At 37.2% G+C, this 14,444-nt stretch overlaps 1 protein-coding gene across 4 annotated transcripts in view; it reads left to right on the forward strand.

Moving 5' to 3' along the window:
* The window catches only part of LOC131150817 (sister chromatid cohesion protein PDS5 homolog C-like), a 29,183-nt gene extending 15,200 nt beyond the window's left edge, over positions 1–13,983 (forward strand). For 2 of the 4 annotated variants that reach the window (XM_058101815.1, XM_058101813.1), the window contains exons 9-14: positions 2,666–2,739; positions 6,793–6,844; positions 6,994–7,080; positions 7,157–7,200; positions 12,829–12,900; positions 12,980–13,983. In XM_058101815.1, coding sequence (XP_057957798.1) covers positions 2,666–2,739; positions 6,793–6,844; positions 6,994–7,080; positions 7,157–7,200; positions 12,829–12,900; positions 12,980–13,481 — 831 coding nt within the window. In that variant the 3' untranslated portion in view covers positions 13,482–13,983. The remainder of the gene's footprint in view (positions 1–2,665; positions 2,740–6,792; positions 6,845–6,993; positions 7,081–7,156; positions 7,201–12,828; positions 12,901–12,979) is intronic. The other 2 variants (XM_058101816.1, XM_058101814.1) reach the window with 1 other exon arrangement.
* Positions 13,984–14,444: the final 461 nt, after the last annotated feature.

The raw sequence follows: 14,444 nt of genomic DNA on the forward strand, positions 1-14,444 counted from the left end.
TGGCTACATTAGTTTATTCCGACTTCTCTCTCAAAAGTAGTATTTACCAATTGCATGACACAAATATTTACGTCTTTTATTTATAATACTATATAATTCTAAATCTTGCATTATAATGTTTATGTCAGATTCTTTAATTTTCATTAAAAATTCCATGCTTTAGATCTAATGTTTATTATAGTTCAAGAATGGAAATCGTAAGTTGACATCAACACTGAAACCTGAAAATTCTAGTCAAGAATTAAGAGTCGGAATTTAAAATGTTGCTTTCATGTTAGTCAAATTTTTTTTGTAGTTTTGAACCAATTCTCTCCTTTGTTTCTTGTCCTTGTCTAGGGTTGCTGTGGGGTTGGCAGCCATACTGGATATGGGGATATAAGGGTTTGTTAGTTGAGAGATGGTGTATAGGCCTAAACTAAGGCTATGTGCTGGGATTTTGGTAATTTGGTCTCCAAAATGTCACTATAGTTGGGAAGTGGCTATGTTGTCCAGAGTGAGATTTCATTTGCCGTAGTGTGATCAAGAGCTAGTATGGACTTAGGCTCTTTGTTAATGTTACTCGTGCTGGTCATGAAATGTTCATTTTGTTGGTTTCCATTTATTATTTTCTTCAGTCAGATTTGAGTAGAGATGTTTAATTTTCATTTTGGGGAAGATCTGTGGGTAAGAAGGCTCCCTTTCAGAGAAGATCTTTGGATGTGTGATGTATCATCTAGCATTGAGGCACTGAAATGTCATTGTGCTATTTGATAGCATGAAGCATCCAAAATCATTTTTTGGTATTTTTGACAAAGATTTGGTGCATGTAGGTAATTTGGTGCTATTCTTGCTTATATGTATTGAGGTGCTGGGAGAAAGGTGGTAGCTAATAATAATTTGTGTTGCTGGGGTGTGCTTTGGTTTGGTTGTAAATGAATGCTTGGATTTTCTAAAGGAGACTCTTGCCATGTTAGTACTGTGGGAGAGAATTGTTTTTATCAGTGTTTTAAAAGGCGAAGGCGTAAGGCGAGGCGTTTTACCTTCCGCAAGGCGAGGTGAGGCAAGGCGTAAGCATTTTGCTACTGTATTTTTTTAAATAATTAATAAATAAAAAAATATGGAAAATTTTAAAATAATAGAAAAAATAGAAAAACATCATTTTTAAATAACATATAGGTCAATTTTAAGTTTTAACTAACAAACACAGATAATATATATTAAAAAAAGAAGCATGAGCCATAAGTAAAAGCCAAATTAAAAATGTCTCATGATTCTAATTTCAAAGCCAGCTGCAGCCAACACAGTGGCAGAGAGTATGAGAGGGGTGAGAGGGTCGCTGCAGAGAAACGGCAGCTCCGAAGGGTTTGTCGAAGGGAAAACTTACGTCAGAAGGAGTTGTCAGAGGCAGATCAGAGTTAGGAAGGGAACGTCGACTCATCAGAGAGAGACGAGAGGCTTGGAGGAATCGTTGGAAGCAGCCGTCGAGTCGTTGGAGAGAGAGGAGGTGCTGGAGGAATTGTCGGAGAGAGAGAGAGCAGAGGCTATTGTCGAGGAGAAGACTCGCTGGAGGCTTCGTCGAGGGAGCAGAACAGAGGAAGCTTCGTGCGAGAGACGTAGGATAGGGCTTTCGATGCATTCTGGGTTTTGCCCTGTTTAATTTATGTTATAAACCAAGAATCTCGTAAGGCGTACACTTGGTATTTGAGGCGTAACAAGGCGAAACTTTGCACCTGAGGCGTACACCTTTTAGGAGTGGCGCATTTCTACTAATGCCTTAGGGCGTTTTTGGCCCAAAACGCATCAAGTGGTGCGCCTCAAAAACGCTTTTTAAAACACTGGTTTTTATAGCTTCCTTATGGTGTTGCACCATTGTTTGAATGGTATTTGCATCTCTGTTACTTAGCATGATTGGGAAATCGTCAATATTTTAAAAGGCATAAGGAGGGGTGTTTTAACTCTTAAGAAGCAAGGTGTAAGTTAAAGCAACCCTTGAGGCATTGGAGCATAAGCCTTTTGAGAATTTTATTTTTAGATAAAAATGTGTAAATGAATTGCATATATTTTAAAAGTAAATGCTAATGAATATAATCACAAACATAATGCAAAAAAAAAATCAAATATAAGTTGCAAATTGCTTGTTGGACATTCAAAAATTGCTAACTTGAATTGATTAGATTAATTATGACAAGATATAGTTAACAACATCAAAGTTTAAATTATTTTCTAGATCTAAGATACTCACTTATTTAGGACAGGGAGGTTCAAGAGTTTTAGAAGGCACGTCATATTATGACATCCCTTCGATATAAAACATGCTGTTAAATATTCCTGACAAATCTAACATGAGAACCACATGCCCAAAATGTGTAGGCATCAATTTAAAAGGTGCAAAAGGCTTGTTTTTTGTACAAATGCATAAACCTCAATTGTGTAATGCATTAGCCTTTTCAAGATTTGATATTTTAGATCGAGTGCCAATGTGTTCTAGGCATGCCCTGCCTTGAGGTGAGCCTCAATTAATCCTTCTAAAACATTGGAAATCATCATAAACTTGATCTTGTTCTTTCATTTCTTTTTATTCAGTTTCCGTTTTCAAAATGTTATCTTCTCTGCTTTGTACATCTTTCTTTCTTTCCTTAATTATATTCTTTTTGCATTTGAATAAGAAATTAATGTTTTATGTCAGACACCTGATGTGAGAGGGTTTGGCGAGAACCTGGTTGGCTTGATGGTTAAAGTTTGGTGGCCAAAAGATGAGATGTAAGTATCCATTGTATGCTCTAAGTCGTACTCTTAGTAAGTTTTTAAAGTGTATTATGCTCTATTTTAAATTGGCTTTGTGCTTGCTTTTATGTGCTTTATTACCTAATGCATTGCAAAACTTTTCCTGCTTTTCTTTTTGTTCTTCAGTTTTATGACAATCGTAATATCATGTTGTTGTAACATGTAGATTAGTACGTCTTTGAAGAATCATCAACCATGCATTCTTAATTCATTTTTAATTTTTAACAAGGATGCACCAATAAATACATGCTTGTGTTCTTTTCGTGGGTTTTGCATGCATGCATTATGCATATGTCAGTGTTGCACTTGATGTTGTTGATATCGGGATACTACCTTGAATTGTTAGAAATTTTTTGGGGTTGATTTATGGGTTTGGTAGACACTACAAACTAAAAATTCAAAATTTTTATGTGACTGTTGCACTCAATGTTGTTAATGTTGGAATACTACCTTGAATTATTAGAAATTTTTTGGGGTTGAATTATGGGATCAGTAGACTATATGAACTAGAAATTCAACATTTAAATTTAAAGAAGTAAACATCAGTCTAGCATATAAAGAATTTAAGCAATTCCCAAAAATGAGTTGGGCATTAAATGGGATTATGGATAAAGCTTAGGAAAATAACATTATTCTTTATTACCCCATTGGCATGAAATTGGCTTCCATCAGTGTAGTTCCTGGGAAAAAGACCACATTGTTAGTGTTAGTGACTTTCATCCTATTAGTTTTGATTATAACTTGTTTATAAGATTATTGCTAAGGTTCTTGGCAATAGATTTAAAGGGGAATAAGGAGTACAATTTCAAACTTTCAAATGGCCTTTGTGGGGTTAGATATGGCCTAGATGTTGTCCTTGTGGTTAAGAAGACTGGGGAGGATCAGGGTCTGGAGGAAGAAGCAGCTGAGCTTAGTCTTTAAGCTATATTTTAAGAAGGCATATGATAGTTTGCTATTTTTTGAATTGGTTCTTGGATAGGAAGGGTAAGTGGTGAGGATGGATTCGGTTGCCTTTCTTCTGTTCCTTTTGTATGATCATTGATTGAGAACTAGATTGTCAATTTTCAACAACTTGGGTGTGAGGCAGTGGGAATCTCTCCCCCTTCTTATTTTGGTTGCTGATGTTTTGAGTAGGATGGTTGAGAGGGATATCGGTAGGGGTTCTGTACAGTATATGCAATTGTCTGTCATATGTGCAGTTCTACAATGATATTATTATCTTCTTGTCTAGTGTTTGACCATGTTTTTGCAACATTCTTACTATTTTACCAGCTTTTGATCTAGTTTTAGGGTTTAAAATTAATTTAGGCTAGTGTGATCTAGTTGCTATTATTTAGGCATGGAAATGACATTTAGACATGCTGCTTTTGTAGCTTCTGGGATTTTGCAGTGGCCTTTTTAACATATTTAAGAGTTCTGTTTGGTTGAAATACTCTTCCGAAGATTTTTGGGATCTGGTGATTGCTAAAATGTTTATACATTTTGATAGGTCGAAGGTGCGCTTCTCTTGAGAAGGTTGCATTATTCTAGCCCAGGCTTGTCTTTCTTTAATTCCTCTGTATTTTATCCCTTCTTAGGATTCTGGATGGGGGGTTTTCTGTGGACTTGATAGGTTTGAGTGAGATTTTCTTTGACCAGGGGTGGCTGAGTGGGAGGGGTGATCTTGTGAGTTTGGAGGTTGTTTGCAGGCCAAATGAAGATGGGGGCTTGGGTCTTGGTAATTTGGTGTATAAAAAATTTTCTTTGGTGGTAAGTGGTTTTTGCATTTTCCTTTGGGAATTAATTGATTACCTTTGGCGTAGGATAATTAAAAGAAAATTCGTTTTGCAATAGAATGGATAGGTTGCTAATGTTGCAACTAGAGTTTCTTGTGGACGCTTACGAAGATTTATTTTGTATGAAGTTAATTTTTATTTCGTTGCACCAAATGTAATGTGGGGAATGGTAGTGATTATGGCTGTGGGATTCACTTGTGAAAGGACTTTTGACTTGGGGGAAGTTTGCTTGTTTTGTTTGCTTTGCCTTACATTTTCTGTCTTTGCGTGTTTTGTGGCTCCTATTTCTTTTTTATTCATTATTTGTAGTATTACAATAGCAACAGCAACAACAACCGGCCTTAATATGAATCCTTTTTTGCCAATTCACACGATCAAGAGTGTTTTCCTCAACTAAATATACCTCATTCTAGGCTAATTTAACTCTACCCCTGCCTCTTCTATCAGTGCTACAACTAATTTATTTCTAATATGTTATTTATTTAATTTATCCTTTAATTTTATGCCACTCATTTTTATTTAGCCTAAAACCTCTAGACTCTAAAGCTGTTCTCCTTGGTTCTAACTTAGCACTCCTTTCTTTCATCAATCAAAACAATATCATCAGCACTCCTTTCTTCCCCTGCCATGCTAACTGAAGCATGCATCGTTCACCCTATCAACCCTTTAGCGTTTGGTGTGGCACCCTACCTACTTTCATGGGTGCTTGGCATGAACCATTACCCTTTCTTTGCCATGTTGACTTACTAGAGTGTGCAGCCTTCACTCAGCCAACCCCTTTAGCACTTGGCATGATACTCTGTTTACTTTCTTGAGTTCTTGGCGGGAACCATTACCATCTCTTTGAAGTCTTACTGGAAGTCCTCTGTCCACTTTTACCCATCAAATTGTCATTGATTCTTTTATGATCTCTGCACGCACAAACATAAGCAATGATCTCCGTAATTCCCGTAGGGAGGCCTCAAGTTCTATTGGTTTTATCCCTTGGGATTATGGAAGGCATCACGCCCACGATGTGTTTTAGCCTGTTTAAGGCTTCTGACGGCTCAATATTCTTTGAAAAATGTCAAGCTCTATTCGTTTGTTTCTCGTAGGGAGGCCTCAAGCTCTATTAGCTCTACCCCTTGGGATTCTGGTTGGAATCACACCGTCGATGTGTTTCAGCTTGCTCAAGGCTTCCAATAGCTCAATATTCTTTGGTAGACCTCAAGCTCTATTGGTCTGCTTCCCATAGGGAGGTCTCAAGCTCTATTGGCACTACCCCTTGGGATTATTGATGGCATGACGCCCGCAATGTGTTTCAACCTACTCAAGGCTTCCAGTAGCTCAATACTCTTTCAAACCTCAAGCTCTATTGTTCTACTTCCTGTAGGGAGGCCTCAAGCTCTATTGGCACTACCCCTTGGGATAATAGATGGCATCATGCCCTCAATGAGTTTCCAACTGCTCAATCCTCCTTTCGAATACCTCAAGCTCTATTTTTCTTTTTCCTCAATGGGATGGACGAGATGGCATCATGCCCTCAATGCATTCCAACCTATTCTCGAGGCTTTCAACTACCCAATACCAGGGATTTTTATACATGGAGCGTATTATTCAAGTCCCACCATTCTGTTTTTCAAAACAATTTTCTCTTTGGTGGCCGCAAACTCTATTGACTTGCTTTTCTCATTTTTCATCCCTTGCCTCACATGCTTCAACATTGTTTGTCTTTACAAAATTTTAAATTCTCATTTTACAACTCATGGTGCTCTGAATCACTATGCTCTGATACCCATTGTCATGGACCCTCAATTTAAACTCAATTAAAGAGCCGTGCGGCACTCGTCGAGGCTCGCCCTCAACAGAGTCCGCCAACAACTAACCATTCCATCCTACATTTGTGAGCACCAGAGACGTTTCGAAAGCCATTCGTTATCATGAAATATTAGTTCCAACAATATTGAATCATTTGTAACCACCTTCGCTTTCTTTATCATTAAATTACTATTGGTAACCAATTTAACAATGAATTTAGTAATTGGCATGTAAGCTTGGCCTTCACATGGAATTTTAATTGAATGGTAGATTTTTTGTTTTGTTTTGAATTTGTTCACCACCATTTCCACCTCCTCTGCGGGGCCGGTGCTATTAATCACTGAATAATATATTTCGAAGAGTAATATTTCTAGAAAAGAACAAGTAGGAATATTATGTTCATGTTTTCTTCTTCTTCTTCTTCTTATTATTATTATTATTATTATTTCTTTTGCAGGTTTTACGAGGGCCGTATTGAATCTTTTGATCCTGCTAAAAAGAAACATAGGGTGAGACAATTCTTGCTGATTATAGATGTCATCGTTGTGCATACCTGTTTTTGAGTTCCTTGAGTCCTAAGCGTGGTCTGTTGGTCTCATTTTTGGCATACATGATTATTTTTCCCTTCAAATTTTAGTGGTTGTCATTATTATTATAGGTTGTATACACTGATGGTGATGAAGAGAAATTATTTCTTAGAAAGGAGAAGTGGGAGATTATTGAAGGCGAGTCTGTGCCAGATGAGGTGGGTTACCTTTTTGGTTTTATATTCTTCTTATACTTTATGTTCTCAAGATTATGCTAAAGCATTTTGTTAACAGGAGCAGGCAGCTGATCATCCAAGCCCTGATGCTTCACCTGAAATGTATGTGCTGTTTTTTGTTGGTATATACAATATTTAACTGTGGCAGTCTTGGGTGATCCTCTGTAAATTTTTGGTGGCATAATTGTGATATGTTGATTCAATGGATCTCTCGTAGTCGTTGCGCCTTTAACTCCCAAATTTGTGTGTTACTTAAACGATTGTTAATTTTGTATGTAATTTTTTTCCTTGATAAAAGTTTGTGTTGCTTGCTGTATTTGTTTGCAAATCAGTGATCCTGTGAAGGATGTTTGTTGTCAGTGCATGTTTGAGCCAGATGGTAAAATGTATAATATGACTAGGAGTTCATGTTTCTACTGCTGCCTTCTCTTGTATTTCTAGTTAAAAATAGTAACTGATTGGGAGCTCTGGCTTCATGGTATTGATTAGCAGATAAGAATTATCTGGATTTACTTTTGACAGACAGCCTTGAAGGGATTAGGTGGGAGACCAGTCTATGACTTGGTTGGGGTTAAATTTATTCAAGGGAAGAAACTGTTCAAGGTTTGTGCTCAAAGATCTATCCAAGTTGATGCTAACCAAAGGGAACCCTCCTTTTGTGAATGTTGAGATTGGTTGCGTCACCCTGGCCCTGTATACCGTGATGGTGAAACCAGCAAGATATGTTGCTACCTCTTTGTTTTTATACATGTATGTTAAGATTAATTCATAACCAAGGTTGTTCGAACTTGGATCCTACATTGGATTGTTAGCGTCTGAATTGGATCGCATGATCAGATAGAAGATTGTAAAATTCTACTTTCAATATAAAATAAATTTGAAAATTATCTATATATATATATATATATATATTCATTTTATGACAACCCTCAATAAAACAAGCCTAAAAACATGTTAGTTTAAGAAATTAAAACAAATTTCAAGACTGTAGCTAGCTTGCTAGATGGCAGGTTTGTCCTACAATTTTGAGACTCTGAATGGTCTGAATTGCAAGTGCAATGCAGAGGGCAGACTATTGCTAGCTTCTTTATTCAATAACCCTAATTAAAAAGAAAAGAAAAAAGAATGAAGAAAAAAAAGTAGAATTTGCTAATCTAATCTTAATTCAATACTGCTGTAAACTTCTGTGTCTCTGGCTCTGTCATCAGGCCATAAGAAGAAGGAGAGGAAAAAGAAGATAGAAAGACAGGAGGAAGAGGAAGAAATGAAGAAAAAGAAAAGCTTTTTGTTGAAGGAAGAAGAGCTTTTTGTTAGTTGAAAAGAGAAGTATATGCTCTCTGCTTTGGGTAAAAAAAAAAAGGCCTTTGGCTTGTCGATAATAGGACAAAAGAAGGGGAAGAAAGTAAAATACTACAAAGATAATGTCTCTGCAGACTGTAAGCTCCATGGTTGTTGAAGATATCTGCTGATCTCAAAGCTCTCAGCTGGTTGACAACTCAGAGTCTTCAAATAATGAGCTCTCCTAGCTCACAGAGAGCTTTTGGTTTTGAAGGAAGAGAGCTTTCAGGAGATGCTCAGCTGCTTTCTTGGCTTGGAATGAACGGACCGAAGGAGATTCTACTTATTTTGCCCTAATTTTGATGTATTTAGGCCAACTGGACCAAATTCTGTCTATTGTCAAAATAAAGTGTTGGGCCAATAAAAATATAGATTGGACTTTTCTCTTAGTCGCGAGCAGAATCCCCATATTTTGTTGCACAAGTAGGATCAGTAGGGTCCAATTAGGATTGCGACTACGATTCTGATAGGATCCTACTGTGAATCTGTGATCCTGCTTTATTTTTCTTCATATGATCTGGATCGATTAGGCAAGTTTGGATCGTAGGCGATCCTGATTGGGATTTTAATGACCGGGATCATAACTCATTGGAACTTCTGAAATAATTTTTAGCTGAACATAGAGTTGTATGTTGCCTCCTATGTCTACATTAGGACGTTCTGTTCTAAGTTGCTGCCATAAGTATTGAGGCCAAAGGAGTTCTGGTTACAATCTCTTTAAATGGTCTCTTAAGATGACTCACCCACAAAAAATGCCTCATCATTTGGAAATAATAATGAATTGCCGTTCGGTTTTTCCTCATTTTTATCTGTTCTCTACTGTTTGGTTCATTCAATGTACACCCTCCTCATCTGTTCTTTCACTCTGCTTTCTTCTAGATCTCACCCCCCCCCCCTCTCTCCTGGACCACTCTCCTAAATAACCCATTTAGATGGTTTCTTTTTCTTCGCTTCTATTTTAGGGTCTAACCCTGGTTCAGTAAGGAAAGCTTGTATTTGTATAGCATGTCCAGATTCGTGGATGACGAAATACTGAGAGTTTCCTGTGTAGTCCCATTATGGTGGTGCTTGGGATTGCCGAGAGAGCATATTGATTTAGATTTGGTTTGTGGCGAGGAAAGCTTTGGTGATGTATGAGAAGCCACCATCGGGAGTCTTTTTGTAGGGGAAAAACAGGGAAACAGAAAGTACGCCCCTGGAAGTTCCATATGGATGAATTGGGGATGAAGGGGCATTGAATTCATGGATAACAAGTGGCCCTTGGACTGAATTTGAATTTTTTATTTAAAATTTTTCCATTTCTTTGTGAAATTGATACAGTTTTTCAATAAAAAAAAAGCCCTGCAGTTAAGTCAGGAATTAGTTTCAGTATTGAGGTTTTGTGTTTCTTATGCCCCTACTCCTAAGCATCCAGTTTTGCACATGGATTATTTGTGTAATTTCTGAATAAAGTGCTTTATTTTTCTCTGTTTTTCTGATGGTTGTGTTATGTTTTTGCAGTGTATTTTATTGATTTTCACACATACTTGCATTAGGTTGCTCTTGAATTAACTGCAAGATGGATGGTGTGTTTGTGGACTTCAATACTGTAGATTATGACTTCTGATTTGATTATTAAAACCTATTGTAGACTTAAGTGTTTCGATGATGATTTCAATTCATATTTTTTATTTTATTATGTTCATGTCAGAACCTGTAGAGTTAGTCTTATAACTAACTGATTGAACTGTTTATTTGTTTTATTTATTGTTTCTTGAAACAAGCTTTGTTTGTGTTATGTAATTAGTTCTGTGCACTATTACTTAGATTTAGTTTTGTAACATTTCCAACTATCATTTCAGCTTTCAACATTGTGGTCTTGAAGCATTGCAGCCCCAGCACCCACCCCCCCCCCCCCCCCCCCCCCGCCCCCCGAAAAAAATAAGCTGTTTCATTGCTGTAGGTTTTTAAATTTTTTGATGAATACATGGTTAAATGGAAAATAGTAAATCAGTCTACACTGTACAGAGTATTAAGCAGTGGAAGGGAATCAATTACGATGAAAAAGATTCCAGGACTGAGTAAAGGTTCCTTATAGTAGTTAGTTTGCTATCCCCTTTATTCCAAGTACTTCAATAAAGGCATGTATTGCCCACTGCAAGTCTTAAACTGACTGCAATCTTCCCCATAATAATAAATCATTTCTCAAACGTGGTGTCACAAGACAATTCTTAGTGGGTGTAAGGAGTGCTAAACTGTTTATGATGTAGATATGGACCAGAGCAACCTTGTGCATTGTGGATGGTTTAGAGGCCTTGGATTGGTGGTTGTAGTGAGGTTTCACAAGCTGAACCTCCTGATATTGGTTGAGCTGCTTCAGCTGTATCATTCAATCATTGGGTGGACATCTGTGATGCGGCCCTTTGGCTGGGGTATGGGACTCCTACTTGTCCCGTCCGAGGGTGATTGTGCACCATTACGCCCCTTGTTTCTGTAGTAAATGTTGTTCTGACATACTGCCTTTAATTTGCTGTACTTTTAGAGTGGATATATGACTCCCTGACAAGTATTCGTCTTTGTGAAGCCCAGCAAATCCAGACCTAGATGAGGATGTTAAGGCATTATTTTGATCAGAGGAAGAGGAGCTGCTAGTCTTCAAACTGGCATATGTATTTTGATGGGGCAGCTAATGCACTAGGTTATGGTATTGGAGCTATTCTGGTCTCTCTGAAAGGAATGCAATATCCCGTTGCTGTCAACTTGACTTTCCCATGCACAAATAACATGACTTCCAGATTATGAAATCTGCATTACTGGGTTACAAGCGGCTTTGGATTGAAATCAGAGATTTAGAAGTGTATGGGATTCGTCCCTGATTATCTTTAAACAATTGCGAGAATGAGAGAACATTCCCTTCTTCTACTACAGTGCTGCTGCTCCCCAGGTTTCCTCTTGCCCCCTCAAGGCGAAGTCATCCAGCTATTGTGGCAGACATCATCTGTCACCCCTTGTGCTTTAGCAAAAAAATTTGAGAAAACTAAATTCTACTAGTAAGATGGTCCACTGTTGAGAACTCGCCCAGCATAACCTACCAAGTTGGGAAAAAGTAATTTTTTTTAATGCTAATGTTAGCATCAAAATCATTTTAGCTGGCAAGCTTCTCTCCTCCCTTCAAATTCAGTGTTGGACTACTCAAAATATAGGTTTCTCTGGTTACTTGCCTTTTATTTTTGGGTGGGGAGGTGTTTTGGAAAAGTAGTACACTTACTGCAAATGTTCTTGGTTATACAATACTGTATCTGAATCTAGGCATGCAGAACTTCTAATTTTGTGGAACCATATTAAATAGGCAGTGGTTTCCATCAGGAAATAAGTTGAAGTTGGCAATACAAGATTTTTTTCTACTCGATTGAAAACCACTGTGAAAGCTTAGATGCCTTGAGTAGTTTTCTCAACCATACAAAGACCCATCATCTTTCCTTTGACAGCTTCCACTGTTATCTTGGAATCGACTCCATTGTCAATATACATGTTCACCTGTTAGTGCCTCGTTTTAGTTGCTCTTGATCCACTGACTTGCCATTCTAACCATTAATAATTAGTCTTCGAGCTTCTTTGTCAATACCGGTTCATCAAAGTGTTAATATGACAAGGCGATTTAAGGTGGTTTCAACCTAAACTGCTGCAATCCTTCTTTATACCACGAGCATGTCTGTTTTACTCTTGGGGAATTGTTGGTCCATTAACATTTTGATTGGAATGGCCGGCCTAATTCCTTTAATCATCTTTCGTTATTGTGCTGCAATCTGTAGAAAACATTTTTCATGCATGCTCATAATAGATCCATAGTCCTATGAACGCATTCAAGCCAATCAGTTACGATCCCGTTAAATTGACAAGTTAGGATTGATGATGTATAATCTTGGCCAAATGCTTCTAATAAAATGTACTTTAAAACACCAATTAAATCCTTGTTGTTGCTGGTTGTAAAGGACGATCGAAATCTAAGTTGCTTTTGCTATAATCTGATTCATAAATACTTGGAAATTTTAGTCCTGGGTATTATAGAAATTTTAATCCTGGGTATTATTTGAGTTCCAAAATAAATTAAGGGTAGCTTTAGAAAGAAGCTTTCTAAATTTCTATATATCCAAATCATCTTATCCCCAATATTAATCAGTGTGTTGGAATATTATAAATCTCTCTAATTATCTCTGCAATCCTTTCTATAGTTTATGAAATCAGAATCGTTCACCTGAAATATTGATCTTTCAGTCCCAGGAATTTATTAATTACAGGTTTCTCTTTGGAGAACTTATTAAATTGTAACCATGCTGATTTCACTTTGAAGTGTGAACTGGCAATGGAATTTGCATTTGATTCTAATTTGTTTTGGTTGGCCATTGAAAGCAGGCAGCGAAAGAAGGCAAAAACAAATTCTGATGTGCCAACGAAGCCAGGCCAGATAGATGCTTCGTCAAAAAAGTAACCAATTCTTCATTTGTCAACGCTAGTGAGTTATTATTCTTGACTGATGTCTGAAAACTCAAATATTGGCTTCCAGGGTTGGAGGCACTTCCTCGGGCAAACCTAAAGTTGCTTCTGCAAAAACTGGTCGAAAATTGAAGGATGATGGCAAAAATGATGGGAAATCCCAAGACAGTGCATCGAAAAAGACTGAAAAATCTGAGGATGTCAATGGTGGTAAATCCAAAGGTCATACTGCAAAAAGTGGTAGTAAAGCATCGGATGATGCTGCTAGAGCGGCCAGCAAATCAAGGGATGATGACCCTGACACACCCAAGACCAGCAACAAATCTAAGCAAGTCACCCCCAAAACAGTGATGAAATCCAAGGGTAAAACTCTTAAAAGTGGCAACAAGTCTAATGCTAATGGTACTGGCAAGATGAAATCAGGCTCTTCAAAGGTGAAAGAAGACGAGGATACAAAGGAGAAATCCCCTGATTCCGGGAAGGCATTGAGTGGTACAAAAGGGAAGTCACCAGATTCATCCAAGGCACAAGATGGTGAGTCCAAGTCTGGAAAGAAGAGGCGAAGGAATTGAAAAATATTGACGAACTCTGTATGTGCTCCTTTTCTTTTGAAGTGGAGCTGATTTTGTCCGGGCCATCGATGCAACACTTCCATTATTCATCCATAGTACAGATCAAACTCAATCTTGGCGCTGCAGGGTTCATGGTAAGCTATGTTTATGGTACTTGCCATAATCTGACAATACATTTGGAGATGTTGGCCAGCATTTCATATGCACAGTTGGTAGGGTAAGCTAGTGTCTCTATATTTCTTGTTTTTAGATGAAATTTATGTTATTTTGGAGGGGTTAGTTTTGTTTTTTATTTTCTTTATTTTATTTCTTAAAAAGTCGTCTTAGATTAGCGGTAGATTTTACATACTTGTCTGAGATGGCATCTACTGTTATTGTCATGATGGCCTTTCTAATCTTATACTGCATTTGGGGGGAAGCGCTAACTGTTATTCGATGCCATCAACCAAAAATTTACCAACTTCGTGTATTTATAATTTGTTATTTAATGCTTTTGACTTAATCGGATACATTCTAATATGGTTTTAATTTTATTAAGCTGAAGGTTGGCTCAGCCCTCCTCGACATAAAAAGGCCCACACAGAACGTGACTACTTATCTTAAAATAATTTTGATCAAGGATCTAGGAGTCTCTCCTAGAAATCTGCACCAACACCTGATTTGTTGTGTTTCATGATTCTTCTTAGGGTGAAAGAACTTCGTTATTTCAATCGCTATTTGTGGGCCCAAAAATATTTTTATTTTGGAAATGTCAGTGCACAACATTTAAAAAAAAAAGAAGCACTAATTTGATTGACAAAAACAATTAAAGTTTGGATGAATTATGTTAAAGTAATTTAGCAGTTATTTTACTTCATTCATCCTTGTTAATTACTTAAAATAATATTATAGAGTAATTGTTTCACAAACAATTTAATAAAAACAACTCTCCAAAGATGTCCAATTTAATCTGTATTACAATTT

This window comes from Malania oleifera, chromosome 3 (assembly GCF_029873635.1).
Source record: "Malania oleifera isolate guangnan ecotype guangnan chromosome 3, ASM2987363v1, whole genome shotgun sequence".
Classification (NCBI taxonomy): domain Eukaryota; kingdom Viridiplantae; phylum Streptophyta; class Magnoliopsida; order Santalales; family Ximeniaceae; genus Malania; species Malania oleifera.